A 26,438-nucleotide genomic window follows, 5' to 3' on the forward strand; every position below is an offset into this window, starting at 1 on the left:
CTCAGAATGGCCCATATACTGCTTGAAGCCAAAGACTGAGTGGTGATTGGTTATGAGGCTACACAGGGGCGAGGCTTATGGAAAAATACAACACTGTGGGATTGCGGTTTAAAGATGTGGCCACAAGAGGGCACCATGTCCTAACATTTTAAAGGCCTTCAACACCCACACGGGTGTTTTAAATTAATCTGGCTGATTAGACCTCTTCTGAGGACTGTATGTGGCTGTGTGTAGACTGATTGACATTTTCTAAGTCTCTTTTTAGCTTTGTTACACCTGTTATGGCAGGTCAAGATTATCCCTTATCATTCTTATTGGTAAATAAGAAAATTTGTGACCTAATAAATTCCCATCAAAGCTCTGGCCCACCTTCAACCTAAGCAGAGGTCTTATCAGCCAGAATAACTGAAAACGCCTGTGTGGGTGTTCAGAGGCTTTAATATCAGCCAACTGTAGATACCTTAATCTTTAATCTTTTCCACCTTGTACTTAGGGAATTACATATAACACAGAAACAAAGTATACAAACAGTGTACTAAATTATTTTCAGAAATGTTAAAAAAAGAGTAAATACAGTATTCCATGTTCTAATATCAAGAGCTCGGTCTGTCCACTTACAATTTACTAGGCATTATTGTTTTTGGAATTGTTTAATGTTTGTGGAGGATGGAAGTGCAACCAACAGTAATGTTGTAATTGGCAAAAGTTACAATGTCATGACATATTTGAGCTGCAACATGCATTTAACGGCAGAAGATAGTATGCTCATGTTGGGAGACAGGAACACTTTATCTCTCTATAAAAGTTTCCAACTTCAAAATAAAAGCAGACAACGTGCTGGTTTTTGTGCAGTTATCTTTATTGAAAAATTAAACACACTTTCTGTATAAATAGCATGTCATTGTACAACACTCCTCGTTAAAATGTGCAGGAAGCAGGCAAAGACGGCTGGAGTGACAGGATAACAAAAGCAAAAGGAGGCAGCTAAAGAAGCATGGCAGGCAGGGTGGAAAATAAACTAACAAAATCAACTTGTGCAGCTAATAAAGCAGGAGGCACACTCAGTGAAACAAATAAACAATCATTAGAGAGAAAACAGATGGTGTTGGTTGCTCTGTGAGTCTGACCTTTGCGAGGAAGCAGTGGTTCAGGGGTGGGGGCAAACCGTCGCACTTTGCCACAGCACGAGAAACAAGTCAATGTTTGAGCTGTCGTGTCTCATGTCAGAGCCAAGGCCAGCACCTCTCTCGGCGTGTGATTAATGAGACTGTCAGTGGCTTCCATCGCTTCCCTCCATCATCCCTTCCCTCCTAAACGGCCCTTTAATATCAGCTCAAAGAGAAGGCCAGGCCGCTATCGACACAATGTCTACAAGATGGGGTCATTATGGAGTTAACTCACAAAAAAGTTTCTGTGACAAGGAGGGATAATTCTGCAGTTAAAATTGGCTTTTTAAATGTCTAAATGAATGCATAACGTTTATGTAACAATGGCTGTTTCTTTTCCTGTAGTAACTTTATAGCCAAAACCAAGTATTGTGTGTGTGTGTGTGTGTGTGTGTGTGTAAAAGCCTGATATATCTTACTCATCTGTGTCATTGAACTGTTTTTGTCCAAAACTATAAGAAACGCATCAATGAGCTCACACTGTTGCACTGGGTGACATGTTCCTTCGTTACCATAAGCACTATACTGTAGTGTATCTTGACTCAATCCCACACACACCGTCCAGCTGCTGTTAATACCATAAACTGTATAATATTAATGGACAAAGCATCTGGTTCGGCGAAGTGCTGCAAATGCGGAAGTGCCTTAAACCTGCATTCTATCTGAATTCCAGCAGAGGGCGACACGTGCGGTTGCAAAAGGAGGTCGGTTTCTGTAGAAGTCTATGAGAAAGTGACCCACTTCTCACTTGATTTATTACCTCACTAAACATTTTCATAATGAGTTTATGGTCTCAATCGCTAGTTTGAAGTCTTCTGCAACACAGAATGATGTTAATTTTTTGAATTATGGTCTCGTTGATTTTAAATAAAGCAATAAAGCAGGGGGTGTTTTAGGGCGTGGCTATGATGTGATTGCCAGTGAAAGTGTGTAACGTAACGTAGTGTAAGGGCTCCTCCCTCACTCCTCCCTCTCGTCTAAAATCGTCACATCCGCAACCAGGATGGCTGCGCCCATAACGGCAAACTCGACGACTCCTACAGTAGCAGATCTCCACCAACCAATGGGTGACGACGTCACACATGCTCTGTCCATTAATATTAACAGTCTATGGTTAATACTCACTAGAGCACCAAATGTGTTTTACTCTGCAGCTGAAAATAGTACCCAACAAATGCACAATTTAGTCCTGTTTAGGTAAGGTTTGATTAAAAACTACAGTGCCTAGCTGTTTTAGGACTTTACTGAGGCTTTTCTTAAAAAATATAACTGTATGCCATACTATATTTTTGCGATTCTTTTTTGAAAATGTACATCCTCAGTAGGAGGCAAATGGTTTAGAGCCGGAGCGACAGAGAAGTCAGAAAGTATTGAGAGACAGACTAGCATTCATTGTTGGTTTTAGTCTTTTCTTGACAATAAAAAAATTCCTAGTAAGGTAGTAAGCATTCTTTTGGTATCGGTACCGAGGTTACTATATCAGTATGAGTATTGAACATTTTCAAATGATATGTTGCCCCTATGGTGGTAATATATTTTTAAAGTTAATCCAAAGGGTTTTATTTGTCAGAAGTGGGATAATTCCCTCAACCCATAGAAGAAAATTGTATTCTTCTGTTTGTTTAAAACACCCTTAAAAGTAAAATCTATACACAATCCAATTTAGAGATTTGATCTGTGGTTCTCACTGGACAGATTTAACATTTCATTATTTTTTCATCAAAAGGTTGGCCACTTCAGTGTTTGACATAGGCATAAAAAATGTCTCCTTTCCTCCTTCCTTGTCTCCTTTCCTATCGCTGACAGTGTCACGTGTGATGTTTAAATGCTCAACTCAGGAAACCAAAGCCTTCATCTGTGTGCCGGTGACTCCTTCCAGATTAGACTGTTAAACGGAGAGTAATTCCACTGAGAGGACACACTTCAGCTTCTCATCTGTCTCAATTTCTGTCTGTCTTCTTATCTAGCTCATTCTATCTCACACACATACGCACTCATGTACACACACATGCTGATGCATTCTGAATTTTAAGATTGTTTGTGTCTGTGTTTTTCCCCCCAGATATTGTTTTATTACGCCCTGAATATTGCATACAGTTAACATTTCTCCAAATCAATTTTAATGGGTGCACTCAATTGCCTCAGTAATCTTAGAGACAGAAACTCTTTGTATAGGGAACATAAATGAGAGCCTTTCTACATTTCCCTCAGATATAAACTGATGCGTTTGAGTTTAATATGGAACTTTTCGTCAAGCCATGTAAGTATGGTTTACAGGTCCAGGTTGACCTTTCCTTGTCACGCATTAGATTTACGTATCGTGATTCATTTCCTCAGTTGAATCCAATCACTACTTTAATGTTGATTTTCATGTTTTTTTTTTTAACTCCTCCTCTGTGAGGCGGAGGTAATTTAAACATTCACTAAACTTAAATTAATACGGATACAATATGTTTATGTTTCCTGATCCTGTGCCCACAACACATTTGAAATTAACTGTATGTCGGTTGGAAAAGTTAGTTTTCTGACAACAACTTTCTGGTGCGCCCTGGTAGCTGTTGCCCCCCCCTCTCCCTTTCCTGTCGATCTTGAGCTGTGCTGATAAATAACGGCCAAATAATAATCTTAAAAAAGTGTAAAGTCAGTGTTGAATTGGACATAACCAAGTAATATAAATTTGCCTAATGTTACAATGTTTTAGATGAATGGAGGAATTCCATTAGCCTGGTCCTACCAGACTCTGGTACATTTCATTTGTACAGAGAGTCTGGCCACTCTCCATTGACAAGTGTTCACTTCCTTGAAGGCGGGTACTCTGTTGTAACTATTGGATCTGCCCAGAGCCACTCTGGATCTGCCGTAACCAATCGCTAACGTTTGGTCGTGACGTATGTCATGCACATGTGCAACAAGAGGGGAGACCGACAACAACTATCGGCTTATATTTAGCATTAGCATCGCTAGCGTTAGCCTTAGCCAACTCCTTCACCACTAACGGAGCGAGCTGGAAAATCAAACTTTTCCTGAACCTGGTGGGGAGGAGGGCCACAACATCATGGCCACCAACACAACTCAGCAAAGATTGTTCTTGCGCGGGCTTTAAAGGACAATTCCGGCGCAAAATGAACCTAGGGGTTAATAACAGATGTGTACCCACTCTGTCGCTCTCTGGGACATGTTTTCATGCTAATCAAATGTGTTTGTAGCTTGAAAGAAGCTAGCGCGGACCACTGATTAGCTTACAACGCTAGTATTCGGGGCACAGGGAAAGTAAAAATAAGTCGCTATTTATACCACTAAAAAGGCTCAAAATATCACCACACTTCAACGGTAGCATAATGAGGGTCCCCAAATGTTAACCGAAGCATTGAGAACATTAAGTGGAATTGTCCTTTAACATTTGTTTTTTATTCAATAAAGGATGCGATTTTGAAGATATATGGTATATGTATAAAGAAAGCATGAATTAATTGTTCTCTCTCTTAGTTGTCACCAGAATGATTCAGGAGTGTTTAATAGCGTGTGTGTGTGTGTGTGTGTGTGTGTGCGTTTGTCTCATACAGCAGCTTAATGACATTTACATTTGTCTTTATTTGTCATCTCCTCGTTTTGAGCATCTCTTTTTCTCTCTTTTCATCCATTAACTTCAGACAGACAACACACATCCAAGCAAAGAACACAGGATGAATTATTCCAATTACTTCATATTTCTACCTGCAGCCTAATAGGAGTCTCTGGAGTGACACGTGGAAGATGTTTGCTGTACATTGTCTCCACGCTTGCACTCTTCCTGAGAGGAAGCAAATCATCCCAACAGCAATTACGTCTCATTTGTTACTTTTGTCACACTCTCGTTCTCTCTCTCTCTTCCTCTCTCGCTCCATCTCTCACTTCACCTGATTGCTTATCTCCTAATTGCTTTTCTATAAGTGGATAAAATGTGTGCGTGCGTGCACGGGTTCCACATGTGAACATGTGTCTCAAATCTTTGGCAGTGTTGTCCTCTAAATGTCTCATTACTCCCCTCTTGGGCTTAAGTGCTGCACTGAGCATTGCTCCGGCAAGCCTCCCCCCAACCCACCAGGGTGGAAATAATTAAAACTATGAAATTACAAAATATGAATCATCAATTGTTATGGAGTAGCAGGAGAAAAGCTGAGCGTTCTGAGGGAAAAGCTGAGGGATTTGATCCCCTCAGAGTACCTCCACACTAAACTGGACAAAAACAACAACAAAACGCATCTTTGATCCAGTGTTTTCGACACATGAAATCTTTGTCGAGTGAATGAATCTGATCATCTCGTGTTTTAGTGTGTACTAGGAAACTTGGCTACAGTGCAGATGTTGTCAGAAATGTGTTGTTTACCAAACCGAAAATGGTGCCCAAATGAAGATTTCCGTTATACACGCGTCTTTTGATCAAACAAATATGAGCAGGTAAAGTGTCATTTTGTTAGCCTGAGATGATTTTATCCAATTACTTTTTGTGAAATGGGATAGCTCAACGCAGACAGGCCGGTAGCATTAAAATAGCAGTAAAATGTGTTGAATCCCTTATCACCAGGACAGCCTGAATTATCGTCATCATCTACTTTGAAATATATGACTATATCTACATGATGTAACAGAGGTTACGGGTTTTCATTATTCATACAGGAGTATCTTTATGTGTACAGTATATATATATGCATCTGTATCTACATTTGTTCATTTTTACATTTACAAATCCAAGCTTGTAAAGTCGAGCACGGAACAGACTTAGATGTGCAGTTGTCTCTCAGGTGAAAAGCGAAAACAAAATGAAAATCAACTGACCATGAGACATCGGAGGGCTACGAGAAGTTCCAGCGGGGTTTCAAATCCACAAGTTTTAAGACGGAGAGAACAAAGGAAAGGTATACGTTTCACTACTATTCCATTTTAGTGCATAATGTCTCACAGTGGGAAGGTAACACGTTGAGGAGAATCCTGAACAATGTCCAATGGCGGAAGTAATACCTTGAAGAAGTAAATTTGAGTTTCATGTATCCAGACTCAAGGGTGTTTTTTTTTTTAGAATGGCTCAGAAATCAGTTGGTGGTTCAATTAAGTCCATCCAAAAGAGCTGTGCCATTTGAAACAATAGACGCTTGAATTTCCTCTTCTCATGTCGTCCTCGAACTCTTCTTCTCTTGTTGCTGCCCTCGTCACTGTCCTCACTCCACTCAGCTATAGAGCCACATTGAAATCGGTGACCAGGAAGTCCACATGGTCCCTCTCTTTGGTCTTGAAGGCCTCAGCAATGAGGCGCGCGGCGTCCCTGTGCTCGCGGCCCCTCATGGAAACCCCGTTTACCTCCAGGATCACCTGTCCCACCTTCAGCTGGCCGCAGTTATGAGCTGAACCCCCCCTCTGAGAGGGAGAGAGACAAAGAGATAGAGACAAGAGTAAGAACCGATAAAAAAGCACAATAGGCCAGTCTCGTGTCAGAAACTGTCTGTTGTTTAGCGACACGTACAAGTGATTTGAGAGAACTTGTTGGGTTCATCAATTTTCTCAAATTTAAAAAGAACGTCACTTTGACACAAAAGTCTGCCTTTCTCAGAAATGTGAAAATAATGATTGGACTTAAAGGCGCTATTCAGAAAGTTGCCTGGGATTGCCTTCACACCGTTCCAACTCGTCAAAAACCGACCTCAAAGCCTTCAGCGTGCACAAGGCACTGACATGCACTGACATGCACTGACATGCACTGACATGCACTGACATGCACGCGTGGCCGTATTGGCAACCAAAACAAAGAACAGAGAAGCTCAGATTACAACACAAACAGAGGTAGTGTGACTTCATTCTTTGCTCAGGACGCCATTGCGCCACTATATCTTTACAGAGCAAATTGTTGTTTACTGCTATATTATAGTAATTAATATCAAGTACAGCCCCTTAAATCCCCTTTAGTTTATGGGTGCTCTCACACCTGTACTTTTCATTTGGCCAGGACATAATTGCCTCTTAGTTGGACTGTGGTTTGTGTTCCCACTGACTTATTACAAACAAACCAAGAGCTGTAAACATAAGGTAACTCAATGACTGACAGTTTTGGTGACGTCATCCTACATTATCAGCATTCCATGGACCACAGGGGGAAAAAGTCTGAGACATGATGCACTTCTGTGCCTAATGTCCGATGTCACAAACAGCGTGCAAAGAAAGAACTGATTATGAGTAAAGACTGCAACTGAACCTCATATTTCATTAATAGGGACGAACAGACAGAAACAGGACAATACAATACAGATTTTGTGCTGTCATAATATGGGATAGTTTCTGTGTTGTTTCTGTTTCCCTCTTTTCACTCACCCTTTGTGGGGAACTGCCAAAGAACACAAATGGCGTTTTTCCATTACATGGTACCTGCTTTACTCGACTTTTTCTCAAGGTACTTTTTTTCCCATTATGAAAGAAATACCTGGTACTAGCTAACAGGTACTTTTTTTTAGTACCACCTCCGTCGAGGTTCCAAGCGAGCTGAGGCGATACCAAAAGGTGACGTAAAAAGACTGACTACCGATTGGTCGGAGAGAATCATCACTAATCACTGCGTCATCATTGCTAGCGACAGACGGGGGTGTCCTGAGAAGGGTCCAGCTGCGGCCTGTAGCCACTCACACCACGGCCACAGGAAATTACATCACTCACGCCATGCCCCCGGTGGACGCTCACGCCACGCACATTTCCGACTTTCGCGGCAGTGACTACCGGGAAGCACCAGGTAAGCTACTGATAATAGTTATTTAGCCCGTAATTAGTTAACAGGGTGTTAAAGGCAAAATTTAACGCGGCAAAAGTAAAAAATCTGGGCATTTCTGGGCATTTTTGGGGAGTGTCCTAATATTTCTTTTTATTGGGTAGACGTGGTAACAGAGATCAGATCAATAATCAGCTCAGAGCTTGATTTTAATTTCAGTGTTATGTATTTGGGAAACTAGGCTGAACAAGCAGGGCCAATGTTTATTAAAATACTACTAACAGGTAGTGAAAGTGCAATAATCACTGATTAAAGAGTCTCCAACAATCCCTGAATGGATATAAATAGTTCAGGAAATGTATATTATGGAATGCTTGACTTTTTCCTAAGATATGCTAGTAAAAAAATTGAAAATGATGGAGGAACTGGAAATCTTATTTGAATCTGAAGTGATTTCTTTACTATAGATGTATTTAGTTTGGAGAACTTTGTTTATTTCCTTCTATACTAAGACCAACAGAATGGACTTTAGCTTATGAATGGGTGGAAGACCCCTCCCTCCAAAATACTGGCTTTGCATCAATCAAAGTCATGAATCCTAAGGACCTCTAGGATTTCAAAGGACAATCATCAACATAAAGGACCCATAGACCTTGATACTGCAATGTAACCCGGCTTCTTTTCATTTCCTGGTTTACACAATGTCAAGCATTCACCATACCTATGATGATACTGTCTGTTGTCCCTTGGTCTATTTGTATATAAAAAAAAGAAGAAAAAAAAACAGCAAGTGTTCAACAGCAAAAAATGCTTTCTCCTGATCGGCAACACTCCCCTCGTGGAGTTACATTCTTACATATTTTATATGTGATCAGAAACATGTTATTGACACACAGGACACAGGATATTCACAAAATATACAAGGCCTCAGGCCTCTTTTCTTGACTAAGTCTCAGCTCTTTGGCAGTGAAATCAGAAGACTCCCAGAAGAGCCAGCAGATCTAACAAGTCCCACAACTATCAGTAAAACTTTGGATTGCCATCAAATTCAGTGTCTGAATAGCTGAACAGAGGTGGTTAGCTTCTGTGTGAAGTAAGCATCTAAGGCCTCACTCTGCTCCGGAGAACTCACTCCACACCAGTAGACCCTCAGCATACTTGATGCCATTTTTGCTTCTTTGAAGCAAACCTGAATAAAAAGTCCTATGTGTTCACCGTGTGTGCTTCTCCTCAGCGTTCACATGCCCAGAGGACAGATAGAAGTGATGAAGTCATGGCTGCAGTTCTTTTCCTCTCTCCGGTCTAAAGTGGAAACCGCCAGCAGCCTCCACATTTATAATCACCAGACCACTTTTTCTCTAAATTACTTTCATCATACATTCAATTTGGATGTCCTTGCTATGGATGACTTGCATCAATTACCAGCATTAAGTGCCAATGCATGAAGTAGTATGTTCTTTAAGTTGCAACATGTGCAGTAATGACCTCTGCATGCCTTTAATGACAGTGTCATTGCAGCTTGGCCAAGGATCTGGATGAGCTGACTGACTGAGTGTGGCTTCTCGTTGATGGCTCGTGATTGGCTGTGCTACTCCTGAACTGATCCCTTTCTCTTCAGCCTACTTCTAAAACACACCAGCAACAAAAGAAGCCATCATATTTCCAAGATAAAAAGAATGGTGGTCGTTTTAGCTATTTCCCAGTTGACATTCTCCTCAACCTCACCTAAAACAGCTGATTAACCCATTGCCTGCCCAGCACCAAACAGCAGACGGACAAAGATAGCAATTAGCTGGTAGGGAAAGTAAAACATTTAGCAGCTAAAAAAGCTGCTGATGTTTTTGCAGTAGTTGGTGATGACCAAACCAGAGTTAAAAGGAGACTAAATATTAGACAAACATTCCTCACCAATGGTAATGTTGCTTTGTGTCTACTGGATGCATTTTTGCCAACATGGTAGCTAATGCTGCTTTAATAGGAAGAAAAACTAGAAGGACACTTGGAGAGTGCACCTCCACCCCCGCGAAGGCCATGCACAATCTCGCAATGTTAACGAAAGTGAAAAATAATTTGTGTATCTGCCCCGTGATTCGGATCCGCTCTAAAATGAATGGGTTCTTCCTTGTCCCATGCTACAGCCTTCCACAAAGTTTTATGAAAATCAGGTCAGTAGTTTTTCGCTGATGACAAACAATTCCCTCTGGAGGAGGTAATAAATCCGAGGTTCCACATTCTTGTGGTCTTAAAGCACACCACATAAGACGCATGCATTTCTTTTTGTCAGTTCCATGTTCTCCTCCTCCGTTAGCTGACCTCATTACTTCGACAACTTCGATGGTTGAAAACACCAGCAGTGTCTTTCACATCCAGACTGGATCATCACCTCTCTTATTTACGGAGCGTTCAACAATTACCCTGAGCTAACGGAGCGGTCGGTCCACATGATCGGAAGATGGCAGTGATAACGGCTTGTCGTGTCAGAAGGGGCGATGGGTACTGATAACGGCCGGCCGGCCGGCAGCAGCTTACTCATCTGCACTTCATCCTCGGCAGCAGCAGCCATGATTGAGGTGACTTGAGGCGAGAGCCCTTGTGCCCAGAGAGATAGGAAACACAGAAGTCAGAGGTTTAATGTATCACGACTCCACCGACTTACTTCCAATACGGCAGACAAACCATATTGTACAGGGCACTGGCTTTGTTGTGATCTGCCCCCCGGATACAACTGATGCCCATCGGAAAGCCAGAAAACAGAAACAAGATATTGTTTTTTTTTTTTTTCTTTAGAGCAAATGTATCATTGTGATGCTTGGTCCTGACTGGGGGAAGTACTGAAGTTGTGTGCCTTGCTCAAGGGCCTAGGAACATTGAGTTAGCTTTCCCCAGTTGACGGAGCAAAGTTTTCACAGCCCACTTTTCTACCTTGAAACCGGAACGAGCAGAAAGTTTTCCTCCATTTTCTGCACTAAGTGACCTGAGGGTACCATGTTATTAATGTCTCTAAATAACTGTAAAGCTATACCGTGTTAGTGTTCAGGGAAGCAGCAGTGGCGTCATGTAGCTTGTGGCTTTGTCTCGCTTGTGATCGATAGGGTTCGCTCCTCAGCAAACCAAAGTTTGGATGATATCTATGCAACTCCAAAGATGTGGAGCTGTAATTTGAGACCCAGCAATCGTTTTAACCTTATTAAAATTCCAATCTGCTTATCTGAATGAACTCTAAATCTATTAAAATGATCTCAGGAAATGAATTCTAACCTTGTATCTGGCTTCTTCACTGGACCTCCTCATATCACCGAGCACCAACTTCCTCTATTATTACCATTGGAATCTGCTGCCTTGTTATTTTCATTAGTCTTTCACTCAAGAGTCTGTGAGGTCTGTGTGAGTGAGGTTTCCCTGACTTGCAGAACAATCTGGAAAATGAATTGATGTACACAGCTGCGGTGCTGACCTTCTAATTGATTACTATTTATATTTCAACAGTTGCATGGCTTAATTGTTTTTTTTGTGATAAACTGGATGCGTTTATTCAAAAATGTGCAAGAATCATGAGCTGTTTATCTCTTTAATTGATATACTCTCCTGACAAGCTGAGCTTCAAGAGGCTAACTGCTACTATCTTACACTGTTATGCTGTCCATACCACATGGTAAAAACAAATCCACTCACGAGAAAACAGGCACTAGAATACCACAGATGCTTTCATCAAATGTTTTCCATCTTATTTATACTTTTGTGATTGTCCTCTTTGTTAAAAACATACTATGTAACTTTTCCCTCTTCGGTCCAGAGACAACCTGTAGGGGGACCGAAGAGGGAAAAGTTACATAGTATGCCTTTAAATGGCTTGTGCTTTGTCATCTCTGATTGACTTGACTGTAGCAAAGAAGCAGCTCTGATGTAAAATCAGGCAAGCTGTCTTTTTCGCTTCAGGAGACAAAACCACAAACACATACACCAGATAAAAAAAGGAAGATAACTCAAAATCACATCAACCTGCATTTGTATCTTGACAACTGAACTTGGAACAACTGCAGTTTAGGAATAAAAACATATATTTACTTGATCCCAATGCAACCCTTCCATAATGACTTTCCCTACCACCTACAGTACACAAAACAACCCAAATACTGCATCCATCAACAACACCAGACCTCCACTTCTTCATTAGTATAAATCCTCCTCATTCTTCCTGTCCTTATTAACACCGCTCTCACTTCTTTTGCACCCTTCACTCACACTTGCAGCCCCTTCTTCCAGTACACTCTTTGATTTTGAATGTGCTGATTTACAATCCTTTTATCCCTCCCCTCGCAATCAGCAGGCCTTTTGTATTTCAATCAACACCTCTGTGGAGTGGGAGGCTGAGAGACAGCTTTGAACGGGGTGTGGACTGTAGTCTGTAGCTGCTTGCTGTTCTGATCTTTGAATTGTAACTCCCTGGCTCCTCTGTGATTAGGAAATCATTAGTGCTACAGATAGCCCTGAGCTAATGCAAGGCTTTGTTGACTTGCAAATTACCATGGCAGACAGATACACATCCAGTCACAGTAATGGCTTTCCTCTGAGGTGACTAACCTTTCAACATTTGGATTTCACTCTGCATAACCAGATCTGAATTTTCAGTATTTTTCAATACAGACATGCAAATTTAAAATCTCTCTTCAGTCTCATCATAAACTAAATATTAACATTTCTAAATTGAGCCTCATCATTTGCTTGTACATAAAATGTGCTGTATAATCTCCCATAGGTGTTGCTGTTGATTCTGCCTTCATTCGTAAATATAGCAAATGCCTCATACTGAGAAGTAATTGCAGTGAAATGCCAGATCCTCCCGACAGTCACAAAGGTCAATAATGTTGCATTCATCTCTGTGAGAGCCCCAACGAGGACAAAATTAGCAGGAATCTCAGTGAGAGTTCAGCTGTAGTGTGAATCCATAAGGACATCAAATCCCACCTGGAAGGTGGGCGCGTGGTACCATCTCAGGGAATCAAAGAAGGCATTCATAATACTGTATAACAAACACAGCCAACAATACCAGGGGAATATTCACCAACATGGAGCTGACTGCATGTTATTAAGGAAACTGAACTACAGATTGTACTTGCGCATTTTTTTTAACGCACGCCTCCACGGAGAGAGGGGTGGCTCCTCGCTGCTCCAAAATCAAAATTGATGAAGAGTTTCATAGAATGATGCTGTAATCGGACATACGCCACATGGAGGAGGAAGAGGCTGCCACAGCCGAGAGTCAAACGCGGCCAACCGGTGAGGATAGCTGCGCAGAGCTTACTGCTGGTGCCGCTGCGGCTGATGTGCAACGACGGAAACAGAAGTGGAGTCGCTGTGCTGCAGCAAATTTTGAAGAGGCCGAAAATAAACTGGAAAAAAGTATTAAGTACCATTCTGGTTGTTGTAGGTTTTACTACCTTTTGAGCAAAAGGGAATACCACAGCTCCTTTTCTCTGTTTCTCTGGTCATGTAGCACCAATTAAAAAAAAACAAAAAAACTGTGCTTTTCTACTGCATATACAGCCCAGTTTTATGAAATGACCATATTACCAGTAGTGAAATACTTCTTTGAGTAGAGGTCAGTCTAGTGGGGGTATTATTTTAAACATAATTTTGCTTTCTTCCTTACTCACCTGTATTGTGACAATTCGTGGCAGCGGCTGGCGAGTGTTGGCTCCACCTTCAATGGCAATACCCAGAGTGCTGGCACTCTTTGCAACCCTCACTAGTGTAGAGGTGGGCTCCAACAGCCCCGGCTGAAGTAAGGGGGAGAGAGAAGCACAAATGATCATATCAGAAAAACATTAGTTATGCATATTTATAAAGTTGAATATATTCGTAACATAACACAACCTCCGTATGTCTGCTTCCCCTTTGGAACACTATGCATACATATAGTTTTCTGCCTTTGTTTATCCCACTTTAGAGCTTTGTTTTCTCTGAGCACACATTCTCATAGATTTACACATTCATTAAGACCATTACTCTCTTACTATGTACATATTCAATCCTGGTGACATATTCATGAATGAGCAATCATGTTTAACAGCTTCACCAGTCAGAGGACAAAAGAAATAACCACTTTTATGTAATTGTTCTCCATTATTTAGTCAATTCTCATAAAGCTTCTCTAGCACTGGCTTCTATAAGCTATGGGGCATCTTTTTCCTTGAGGAGTTTCTTTTCTCTGTATGTTATTCTGAAACATGTTCCTGGGATTGTATGTCCATATTGTAAGATAAATATCAATGGTTGCCAAGTAGTTAAGACACATACCATAGAACAGTCCTAGTCAACTTCTGACTGGGAAGACTGGGGACCTTATTGTTGCATGTCATACCCCCCTCCCTCTGAGCCCTGGGTTTTCTGTCATTAACAAATAAAGGCAAAATGGCACCCTTTCTTGGGTCACTAGGGCCCAGAAATATTCCAAAACAAGCTGACGGACACAGACACACAGATTAACACCCTATAGAGTTGCTATAGCCAACATGTTAGCAAACAGTTTGCTTATTTACACATCCAGCAGACCAACCCTAAAAAATAATGTTCCCATACAGGTAAACTGCATTCTCAATTTTGTTTTGAGGGAAACATATTTTCTCCTGGATTATGATTGTTTCCACACGTTCTTGTACCAGCAACAGGCGCAGTTTTAATCACGTGGTTAAAAACAACACTGACTTTTGGATTCACACAGGACATTAAAAGCGGTCTCCTGGGTGTCCTGTGTTTGTTTGACCCATCTATCCATGCCGACCTCCTCCATACGGGGACTTTGATTAGAAACATCATAATACGTCAAAAACAAATGTTATCCGGAAGAAAATTTGTTTCCCTCGAAACATAATTGAGAATTCACTTTAGTTGTATGGAAATGTAATGTTTATGGTACAGGGCTGAGCAGAGACAGAAAAACATTAGCATTTATTTGGAGATGTGTTGCCGATTACTTTGTTAGCATTTGATAACAACACATCCCTAAACTACTGTAGGCCTCATGGAAGCCTAATGTGCGCTGTAGCTGTTGAATGCTAACAAAATGCCGTTTGTTAAAATAAGTTTTTCTAATTTTACTTTCCAGCACAATAGTAGACCACTTATCTTTGAATATGGACAGAAAATCTCAGAAACATTTGTTTTTAGCTTTTCAGAAAAGGCCAATAAATGAAACCCCTTTATGAGAAACACACTCAGCTCACTTTCTTTATATAACACAAAACAAGTTAGTTCGCTCACCTTCACTTCAGCCTTCTCTATATATCAACATATGTTGCTGGCAATATATTTTCTTAAGTGACTGGACCACATTTACATACTTGCTCACTACTGCCCACAATTCTGCCGTAGTTAACCAGTTGTGTTTTGACTGACATTGGGATAAGTAGACAATAACAAGGCCTAAACAAGTATCTTCTTTGAGTTAATTTAAGGTTGTTTTTTTATGAGCACATCGTTTTTCTTTGCAGCACACTCAGGAGCAAACAGAAGGTAAATGCTTGGCTCTTTCGCAATAAAAATGCAGCTTTGTGTGATACAAAGTCGATTCAGCCTTCACATTTTCTGCTTAATTATTCTAATCTAAAAACAGACACTCAATCGAACAGCCCTCATTATAAAGAATTGGGCTACTCCCATCCTTACTTGTTATTTCTCCCATCAATCAATAAGAACCAGAGAGCGCTTTGAGAGTTTGTTAGCGCTACACTGCAGTGAGCGATGAAAGAAATGATTGATCACGTGAATGAATGATATGTATGAGAACTAAACAAATGAGGGAAACAAAGGAAACAGTCTGTGTGAGCAAACAAAGGGAGGACAGAAGAGATCACGGTTAGATTGGAGAACAGATTCGGGAGGAGGATTAGCAATAAAGCACAACCATTTATCAACTCGTTTGTTTTTCAGCTGACGTACACAGCTTGTACGTCATACTTGTGTGGACCCAAAGTGACATAATAATTGATACTCTACTCCATAGCTCCGTCCCCTATAATTAATAACCTTAAAACCGAGTGGCCTATTTAACCTCAAAAAATGCCTCTCTTTTGAACACATTTTGTTTATACAATTTTAAAGTTCACTATGAGAACACATTCAGACTTCCAAAAAGGTCTTCAATTTCCAAAACTGCTGTCACTTTCACATGTTCTCACTTAACAAAAATGTCCTCATTTAAAACATGATGTTCTCTTACTTGCGAAAGATCATGCTTCATTTCCAAAATGCCCTAACTTTTCAAATGTGTTGTGGCTTTCCAGAATTGTCCTCACCTTCCACACTTCCAAAGATGTCACTTTCACACAAGTTGGTCCTCACAAAGACAGAATTACAACCCCACACACACACACACACACACACACATACACCCCTAAATTAATTGAATCCATTTGCCATTCCTCAGAGTTTAACAATGAATCCACTCATCCATCCATGTTTGGCCCACTGCTGTTCTAAATCACCCCCTCACCGGTTTGGAGGGGTTGTCCCCCCCGCCCCCCTGAGTATCTCGGGGGTGGCGTGTGCGTGAGGAATGTGGGCTTCTGTCTTTGCTGATGTGTCCTGACTCAGCTATGTCCACCCCGCTGTCCTCACTGAGGGTCTGGCCGCTGTCTGACAGTTGAGACAGAGCGCCACCTGAGGGTAAACAGGCAGACATGACACCATGATGGGAATCTCAACACACCACCCTCTGTTGGGCCATTAGATCTTATTGTATGAAAGCAATGCAACACTTTTATTTCTATTGGTTTAACTCTGTTGCTTCAAGACCTTTCTTGAGTTAAGATGTTAAGGTGTTGTACTGAAACAAATAGATCTATGTTGTCAAATTAAATTAAACTGCACTGCCTCCCTACCCACAAAATAACCAGCAACCAGATTTTGAGATTTGTTCTGAAAAAGATCAGATTTTAAGATGTAATACAAGATTAAAAGCTTATTAAGATTAGTGATGTTTTGCATGCAGTAAAGCAATCATACACAGTGTTCTGGGTAATTGCTCATTTTAGCACATTAAGCTCAAGTAAACACATATCTGGAGAGATTATACACCCCTGTATGTAGATGATATTTATACACATCTTCATAACTGAAACTGCTTATTTCCTCATTTAATTGCAGTAAGGGACAATAAGCAAGCCTCCGAATCTGCCCAGAATGAATCCCAACTGCAGTATCTCATCTGAATCATTTTCATAATCACTAAAAATAGGTGGGGAGGTGTGAAATACTGCATGTTGTGCTTCAAAGCTCCTATATATACACATCCACAGTTAATGAACATATTTACAATAACAGTGATAATAAGTAAGTATGCCTTATCACTGGAGTTGTTTGGCTCACTATTACAATACACCAAACTGGTGATTGAGGAGAATCTGAAAAAAGTAACGCAGGTATAATGTGTACATTCTTTAAAAACATTTAATTCATATTTTGTGGAAACAAAATATAAAAAAAAAAAAATGTTTTGGCTGTTGTGATATCTTTGAGATCCTAATTCACACATTCAGGACATTCCTACAGTAATTCAAGGGACCAAATTATGAAATTATAGGGCATACACTTCTTGTCTGCATGTTAGTAGTGCTGTCCATCAGCAGAAACATTTATGAACAATTATGATCAATTGTGTACCTTATTTATAAAGTCAAACGCCCAAATGTCTATGCCTTACATTGTTGTAAATATTGGAATATCTTTGATTTATTTTACTGTCCGTCAGACAAAAGAAGCAGTTTGAAGTCGTCAATCTGAGCTCCGGTATATTGTGAGTGAGATGTCTCCCTATCATTTTCCTCTCATCTACTTAATTTAAAAAAAATATTTTACACATTAATCAATAATTATTGAATACATTATTGGTTGCAGCCATACATATGCATGTTATTAAATTGAGGGCACACATAACAGAAACTCGACCCTTGGTACATTTTACTTCCGCAGCTCTACGTTCCTCACCTCGAGCTTGGGGCAGCGGGCGCACCTCGTTGAAGTCGGGCTCTGCGTTGGGCCTGTGAACCTCCACCGTAACAAACCGCTGTTTAGAGCCAGGAGAGGCGGGCGAGGCTTTGGACATAGACACCAGTTTAAGAGGAAGAGAAGGGGGCGGATTAGGAGCAGGGAGTGGAGGTGGAGGTGGAGGTGAAGGGGACGGGGCAGCAGGTTTGGTGCCTCTGCTGGGGGACTGGACCCTGGGGAAAGGGCCGATAGTGTGTTGTGTGACCATGGACAAGTGAGCAGCTGTTATTTGTTCGTTCTTAGAAGGTACCGAGGGATCTCTCTTTCTGACGGCCGCGTAGTCCCGAGACGGCTCCCTGGGACGTTCTCGTTTGTGGTGTAGTGAGGGCGAGGTGGGGGCGTGTCCTGGCTCTTTGCTGTGGTTGTGAGAGGCCGGGGCTGTGAAGTACAAGCCTGAGTGGGAGGATTCGGACGAGGGGCATTTGTTGAGCTGATCTCGTCTAGTTGGGCGCCTGTGCACCCCCGGTGGGGGCGGAGGCTTGAAGGAGGGGGGAGATTCAGCTGTGGTGGACTGTACATCGTCCTGAAGTGAGAGGATATATTCATCATTGATTAGGGGTGTAACATAGGTGTGATAATCAATCCGCAATACAAAATGTGACCATACTGTATGCATTATGGAGCTGAAATATTTAATGCACTAAATCAGATTCAGACTGAAAATTCATAAATTAAATGCCAGAGGGCGCAATATTATTTCATCCATTAACACTGTTAACTGAGGTTTCAACTACTGAGAAAAAATATTCACAAGCTTAATATCCTAAAGAAATGCTTCACAAATGTAAAATTAGTTTTTCGGATTAGGATTTCTGGCGAAATGATGAATAGGTTTTGAGAATGTTACTCCAATTTCAGACATTTACTCTGTGTGAGGACATTGAGGTCTTACTTACTCTTCACCTTTTCTCACCTATAGATTTATTAACAGTAGTTTTGGTTTCATTTGTCCAGGTCTTGATATATATGTCTTCTAACGGACATTGGCTGCCACCCCAATTCTATGGAGGCAAATGTAGTTTCATTTGTGGTATTCCCAGAATTGAAAAATCACCTTTTAAATTTTCAATGCTGTGGGCACCACAAACAAAATGTCAATAGAAGTAAATGAGAAAATATGTTTTTGGTATTTTGAACTAAACAACCCTTTAAAAAATGGTTAAAAAAGTGCAGATTTTACATCCAAAGGGTAATAAAGAAGTCACAACCTTTGTTTAACTACCAACTTTGAACCCTGTGTATCTGAATGACTTTATAGTTACACCCCTAATTTGTAAAATGCAGAATAAGTACAATCAAAAATAAAGTTTAAATCCAGGGTTTGTGTTCTTTTTGATTGTACCTAATGTTCACTCAAACAACTGTCTTAGACACCTGTTTAACCACTCCACCAGTTTTAGTGACAATAACAGCCGTTTACAGCATCCAAACCAGGTCCAACATGTAGCTGCTTGCTGTTTGATTCCGCCGGGATCCTGTGTTTCAATGTAAGAGTGCTCAAACACAAAGTGAACAGTGGGATGGACACTGAGACATGAGTGGCTCACCAGTGTATGGAAAGAGACATAAAATGAGCATAAAAGAAAGTTTACAAAAGAAAAGTAAGGTATGATTTGAGTGGCAGGTAGCCTTGGATGACTGCAGACTAAAAGTTTTCTCTTTGACCTCCCTCGTCTCCTGCTGTCCAGGATAAATAGATAAGACCTCTTGATATGTCGTTGCTTTGGAAACTTCTTTTTCCCCACCTGAACCTTAAACTCTTCTTTCTTGCAGAGATGGAGAGGTAGAAGGAGAATTGCACGTCAGGTGGCCTAGTGAAATAGTTTGTACCTTTCAACACAACAAAGACAAGATGAAGAAAGGCTACCCAGACACTTACTCTCCCAAAGCGCAACTTGTCTTTCTTTTACTTGTTCTCATTTGGTGCAACCACTTGTTCCACTCCACCTCTGTCTACAATACAAAGCCTGCAGGTCGGCAACATCTCAAGTGCCTCCATCACCCTTGTTTTTTTTACTATTTTCTTCCCACCCCTCCTAACTTCTTCCCCATGTCGCATCCATCTTTATCAGGCCAAAGCAGGGACTTTCCCTGCCTGCCTGCCGGGCTCACCAGAGAGATGTCGGTCAGCAGCGTGTTTAGACTCTCTGGAGGAGGATCCCGATTACTCTCCACCACGCTGTCGTTCTGAGAGACGCAGGAAAGAAATGGAGGAAGAGGGGACATCAGGTGCAGAGGTGAAAGAGATAGAGGGAAGGGAGATGAAAGAGAGCAAAGACAGAAAAAAAAACAGAGAGGGAGGGGGGAAGAAGAGAGGGATTAGAGTGAGTGACGGAGAGAAAGCTTGTGAGCAGATGTTTGTCCCAAAACAAGCAGGTCTACTAGAGAAAAGGAAAGATGTCAGTATCTGCTCACATTCGCTTGTCAATCTTAAAGTTTATAAGTAAGGAAAGCAAATAAGACGCACACAAACACGGCTATCATGTCTCCTAGCAAAGCACAAACACACATGCTGGTAAATCGATAGAGACCCATCAGCTTTCAAAGCAGGATTGGGCAGCTCAGTCCCACCGGCGTGGCGGAGAGGAGGTAATTTGCAGCAGATCTGTGAGGGATTTCAGAGCAGAGGAGCTGAGTTCAGAGAAACGTTGCCCTTCATTTAACTCTGCCACTAAACCAAAACAAAAGCCCCATCAACTCAGCTTAATTACCCCTCATTGCTGCACAGGGAGCACTTACAGACAATTTATTTATCACAATTGACTTTCTACATGCCGAGACGTTGCTCTGCACTGTAAGCAGTCAGCGCATGCTGTGTTTGTGTGTATGTGTGATTGTGTCTTCCACAGTGTGTGTGTGTGTGTGTGTGTGTGTGTGTGTGTGTGTGTGTGTGTGTGTGTGTCTCTGTGTAAGCCTGTGTGTCTCAGTCTACCCAGGAATCATATCAGTCAATCCTGCCGAACATGATTTACATCCAAGTAGTGTGATGTTTATAGGTTATGGTGAAAAATGGCGGTATGGAGGTGGTGTGTAACATGTTCGACTGCTGGGATCAGAATGAGATCTGCTGGCGACTAAAATCTGCCTCTGCATAGTTTGTTATTGTGGAAAACAGCCGATCCTGCGTCTGTGACTCGTCACGACGAAAAGACAAGGATGTCACAGTTTTTGGCCCTTCTCCTGCATACTATCTACCATTTGCTCCGTGACACCTTGGATGCAACGGTTGTTGACATTCCTGATCCTGCAGGTCGGTGCCTGTCTGCCCCCGATATCCCTGTTGACAGACTGCAAGCTATAATTAGTTCTACGTGTCTTCTGACATGTCTCTCAGCAGGAATGAAAGGCGATGCCTGATGATCACTAAACTGACATAGTGATCATCATTAAAGACAAATGGGATACAATCCAGACTAAACAGCAGCTCTGACTTATTTTATTTGAGAAGTAGCAAATGACTCAAGAGGATCTTGACAGGATCACAGATGTTAAACTGCATCAACAGTGGAAGCAATTGTGATTATTAACACTACTTAAAAAGTTTTAGATAATAGTAACATTTCCTCCCGTCATCCTAGTGTGTGTGTATAGTTTTAAACTTGTGTTCCTTGCCGTTGAATTGTGCTGCATTTTGTGCATGAAAGGTGTTATATAAATAAAGTTAATTCATTCATTCATTCATTCATTTATACTGATCTGCCCACAGATACAGGATTGTGGAAGGTGGTTTGTGGCATCTGGCAGTCTTGCAGTGTTTTGACTGGGCAAGGCATAAAATAGGACTGTGTTGGCATGGCTACAGGTATCTGTGAGAAGTTGAAATAATAATAGAGTAATACTGTAGATCCATGAGTGTAAAAGCTCATGAGATGCCAAAAGACAGCCTGGAACACAGAAGCCTTTTGTTTTCACAACCCGTCTCAGTCGCAAAGTTAAACTTTAGGCTTTTTGAAAGTAGTTTAGTTGCCTAAACTTAACCATATATCAATATATACTGATATTTGTAGAAATAACCTGACAAAACAGTTCATTGAATTTAAAAAAAAAACATGAAATGTCATCTGAGGTTTTGCACAATCATCCAACAAAACGTTGTGTTTATCCAGCAAGCTAAAACTGCGTTTGTGTGTCTATCTCCATAATGTGTGTATGTTTGTGACTGTGTGTGCACATGCATTGGTATGCAGTTGACTGTATACCTGGCTTTGAGTGTGGATATAAATCCAGTGTTGTTATCCTCCCAAACCCACCCAGCTCTCTAATCTGCTTTACACAGCAGTGGTAGCAGGCACCCATGGGTTCAAAACAGCACAAATAGAAACAAACACACACACGGGTGGAATAAAGACTAACACACACAGACACACCCTCACACATGTAAAATGTCGCTTCTCAGAGGGAAAGCAGAAAGGCAAAGAAAACCCACCAGAGGCATGTGAAAGAGGACTGTTTGTTGAAAAGATCTGCAGACAGTCAACAGCTTATCTCCGCTGTCAGTTTAGTCATTATATGTATGCGTGTGCTTATCTGTGCAATCAGTCGTCTACCTTATCCACAACCAAACACTTGACTTGCTGACTCATTTACCACATACCAACACTTTTGGTTTTAAATTGTTGGCACGTGTAAACTAGACTGAACTAACTTGGTGAAAGTATGTCATGACAGAACTGTATAATAGGCTCATTGGGTAAGTCTCACAAAAGTATATGTTTAATGTAATGTAATGTATCCACCTGTTTTATGCACATAAAAAAACAAAGTGAAACACCACCAGAAAAATCTGTTATTTACAACACATTTTTTCTCTCTCTCTGTAACAGTGATCTCATCCAAACAAAAACAGCCACAGACTTCCTGTACAGTCACAACACACACACACACACACACACAGCCTATTAGGACCGTGGAGAGAGACATCCCTTTCTTTAAAAGCCCTACAGTTATTGTCCAAATCAAAGTAGAGAAAGGAAAAAGAAGAAAGAAGAAAAACACTGCAAACAAATTCACTGCAAAACCGCAAACCAAGGTGAGAGTCGGAGAGTGTGTGTGTGTGTGTGTGTGTGTGTGTGTGAGCTTTACATCTCCCCGTTTAGTGTGTGTCCTGTATGTGTGGTTGGAAAGCATTCATCACTTTCAGCAGAGACTCCTACCTCCATCATATCTATCAGCCAGAGCAGCCTTTCCTACAGAGGGGGAGAGGGGGACCAGGTTTTTGGGATGAGGTTGGGAGTGAGTGGGTTATTGAGATGGAAGAAAAACACAACCTATCAAATATCAGCTGAAGGACTTTTTGGATTCAACAGGAAGGCACTGAAACGTGTCTTTGTTCAGCCCATCGAAGTCCACAGCAGACTCTTTTCTACAGCAGAATCCATTATAATCCATGGAAATAACACACTACCTCTCTGCCTCAGCCTCTCTCTCACACACACACACACACATAGCTAAAGAGAGCTTCCATTTTCTCCCCACAGTATCCATTTTATATTTCCATGTACCCAATAACTCTCAAATAAAAAAAACTCAGGAGTATACATGAAATCAAGAAGAGAAGAGCCAGATTGTTATCCGACTGGTAAACCCAGCCTACCCGTGCAGAGCTGAGGGTGGTGTTGGTCATGAAGCTGGCTGAAGACGAGGTCAGGGTGTCTGGGTACGACACCATGGACAGGGAGTCTGGTTGGAGCGCCGTGGCTCCAGCTGTCCCTTGTCGCGCTTTTAGAGCCTGAATTTCCCGTCTCAGCACCAGCCCGTCAAAGTGCTCCAGGTCCTGTGGGGTCACCAGACCTCGCACCTCTGACAGCAGAGAGAACTGAGGGAAGGGGGGGAGTACAGAGGGGGAAGACACCAGAGGGAAGGCAAAGGTATGAGGTAACAGACTTGGTGGGTGGGTTCTTACTAAGATTAACCTTAAAACAGGACCGAAACAAGTGCACCTAGCACCAATTGTTGCATCTCTGTTAATTATAGTTCTAGACCTACTCCATCTGTAAGGTGTCCTGAAATAACTTCTGCTAGGATTTGATAGTATAAATAAAATGTAATTGAACTGAATGAAACCACTGTTTGTCATAAACTGTAAACCTTATTTTAAACTGAACAGGTTTTAAGCCTTTGTTCAAATGTTGGTTTAATCCTCTCCAAATCCAGATTAAAATCAGCTCTGATCAAGATTGAACTAGTCTCTCATTGCCAGACCTTCCTCCACAGCGCTGCGTAGGAGGGTCTGGCTAGTCCACACAGCATTCTGGGATGGGAGAAAAACATGCTCTGGTTTATTGGCCTTATATTAAACCAATCACAATTGTACAAGGAACTTGTTTTGGTGGAACACGTGCACATTCAAAAGTTGTTTTAGTCGTGCAACAGAAAACTCAGATTGGACAGATAGTCTAGCTAGCTGTCTGGATTTACCCTGCAGAGACCATAGTCCTCAGAAATTCACCGGAGTTTAGAATTATAACACAAAGGAAGAGGAAGGTGACGGACATCCGGCCGAAATGAGTGACATCTGGTGGAATTTCTGGCGGCAACGGAGCAATCACGGAAAGGAAACGTCATCGATATAGACTCAGATTGAACAATACTTCAATAGCTGCATTTGTGAGATGAGTGGAGTAAAATAAGTGGAAACTAAACCTCTAAGAACAACTCAGGAACAGTCCAACAGCTCAACCATAAGAGTGTTTTTTGAAGAAGAGAAATGTGTGTGTTTAAACGTAACCAGCTAACGCTCAGTATTATTATTAACTTTTTGGTGCGAACAACACTTGCTTGTAGGAGTAGCAGTGATGGTCCTATTTTTGGGCTTTTCACATAAATCTGGCACTCATAAACTGTATAAGGTGATTTAAACAACGACTTTGGTTTAAATCATTAAACTGAGTTTTGTACGATGCTGGTGGGAGTAAACTAAATCTTAACCATGATTAAATCCTACTCTTATTTTAGATGAAATCCTTTTGTACAAAACAAAAAAACAACCCATCCAGTAAGGAATTTGTACAGAAGCTCTTAATACAGTATAAGGCAGCTGGAGAAGCTGTCTGTGGGTGTGTGATACAGCAGTGTACTTGAATAATCCAAAATAAAATGCCTTTGATTTATTGTGTTCTTTACAAGGTAAACAACTGCAGACTGTGAGAAAATCAAGAGACTTGATAAAAACTAAACAGTAAAAAAGGGCAAGGGCTCAGAAGCTTCAATTCAAACCTTGCTGCAATCTCACAAAGAGAGAGAGAGAGAGAGACTGTCCAAGGGTCTGCACACAAGAAAAATTATTCTTTTGATCTTTCCTTTCTCAACCAAGCCTCCTGGTCATTTACCTTTGCGTGCGTGTTGAGCAGCTCAAACAGTGCCACCACGAGCTGCTCCACACCGATGTGTCCGTCCCGGTACTCCTCCACGTAGTAGCCCATGGTCTGCCGCTCCGCCTCCGTCAGCAAGTGGCGCGCCTGCTCTTCCAGCATGGCCCGCGACTGGTTCACCAGGCTGGACAGGGTCACCTGTGACCCCGCCACGCCTTTATAAAACCCAGGCTGGTGTAGATGGAGGAGAGGGGAAGAAAAAGACAAGAGATGGAGAAGACATGATTTGTTTTAATGCTTTTGAAATTAACTTTTAAAATGTACTTATTGTATTGATTTTATTATTTTTTTATTTTATGGGTGTCAGAGTGGGAGAACAAAGGATGATGAGGAAGAAAATCGAAGAGGTGAAGAACTGGTCAGGAAAAGGAATGGCAGCAGCTGTAATGTAAGATGTTGTAGAGAAACAGAGAGGATGACGGTTTAGAGAATGATGAGGAGGAGAAGGAAAAGATGAGGGTGGAATGGAGGAGTGCAAAAATGAGAAAAGAATCAAGAGAACAATACGGAAAAAAGGAAGTGTGAGGAGGAAGAGGGATTGTCGAGTAGGAGGGTGAAGGAGATGTGATGGGAAGGTTGTGAGGAAGAATGGGAGAGAGGGAAGAAAAGATGTGAGGAAGGGGGGAGGGGATTGGACGGGCAGGGAAGCAAAAATGAGGGAGGTGAGAGTTTAATGGACAGGATGGAGGATGTGGAGGATGAGGACAGGCAGATGTGGTGGTCGATGAAACCACAGAACATAACGATCGCAGTTTTAAACATGGCGCTAACGTTGTGAAACGGTCACAGTTTGGTTATGTTCAGGAACCAAAACTACTTGGTTATGTTTAGTAAAAGATTGTGGTTTTGATTAAAGTCAGACACTACTTCAATTCCAGTTCCGCACAAGAAGCACATTGTGACGTAGCTATGTTTGTATGTACGTTATATATATATATATATATATATACATACATACATATATATATATAAACACGGGACACAAACCCTGCTCTCCTAAGTGAAAGTCCTGTGTTTGACCAATCCGCCACCCCAACCTGCCAGAATTTGGTGCTCTTATAATCACATTACGATCTGCTTTGCTCCAGTCGCAATTATTACAGCCACTAGTGGGCTCCACCACTATAAACG

The 26,438-nt window shown here is 41.4% G+C and overlaps 1 protein-coding gene across 1 annotated transcript; it reads right to left on the minus strand.

The window, feature by feature from the left end:
• Positions 1-852: 852 nt before the first annotated feature.
• whrna (whirlin a) lies at positions 853-26,048 on the minus strand. The gene is made up of 8 exons (XM_078271976.1): positions 25,815-26,048; positions 25,266-25,478; positions 23,531-23,752; positions 20,050-20,124; positions 17,878-18,460; positions 16,385-16,551; positions 13,548-13,670; positions 853-6,557 (listed from the first exon to the last, which is right to left on the minus strand). The coding sequence occupies exons 1-8, from the start codon at positions 26,046-26,048 to the stop codon at positions 6,375-6,377; spliced, it is 1,800 nt and encodes a 599-aa protein (XP_078128102.1). The 3' UTR covers positions 853-6,374.
• Between the last annotated feature and the right edge of the window lie 390 nt (positions 26,049-26,438).

Source organism: Sander vitreus, chromosome 16 (assembly GCF_031162955.1).
Source record: "Sander vitreus isolate 19-12246 chromosome 16, sanVit1, whole genome shotgun sequence".
Taxonomy (NCBI): Eukaryota; Metazoa; Chordata; class Actinopteri; order Perciformes; family Percidae; genus Sander; species Sander vitreus.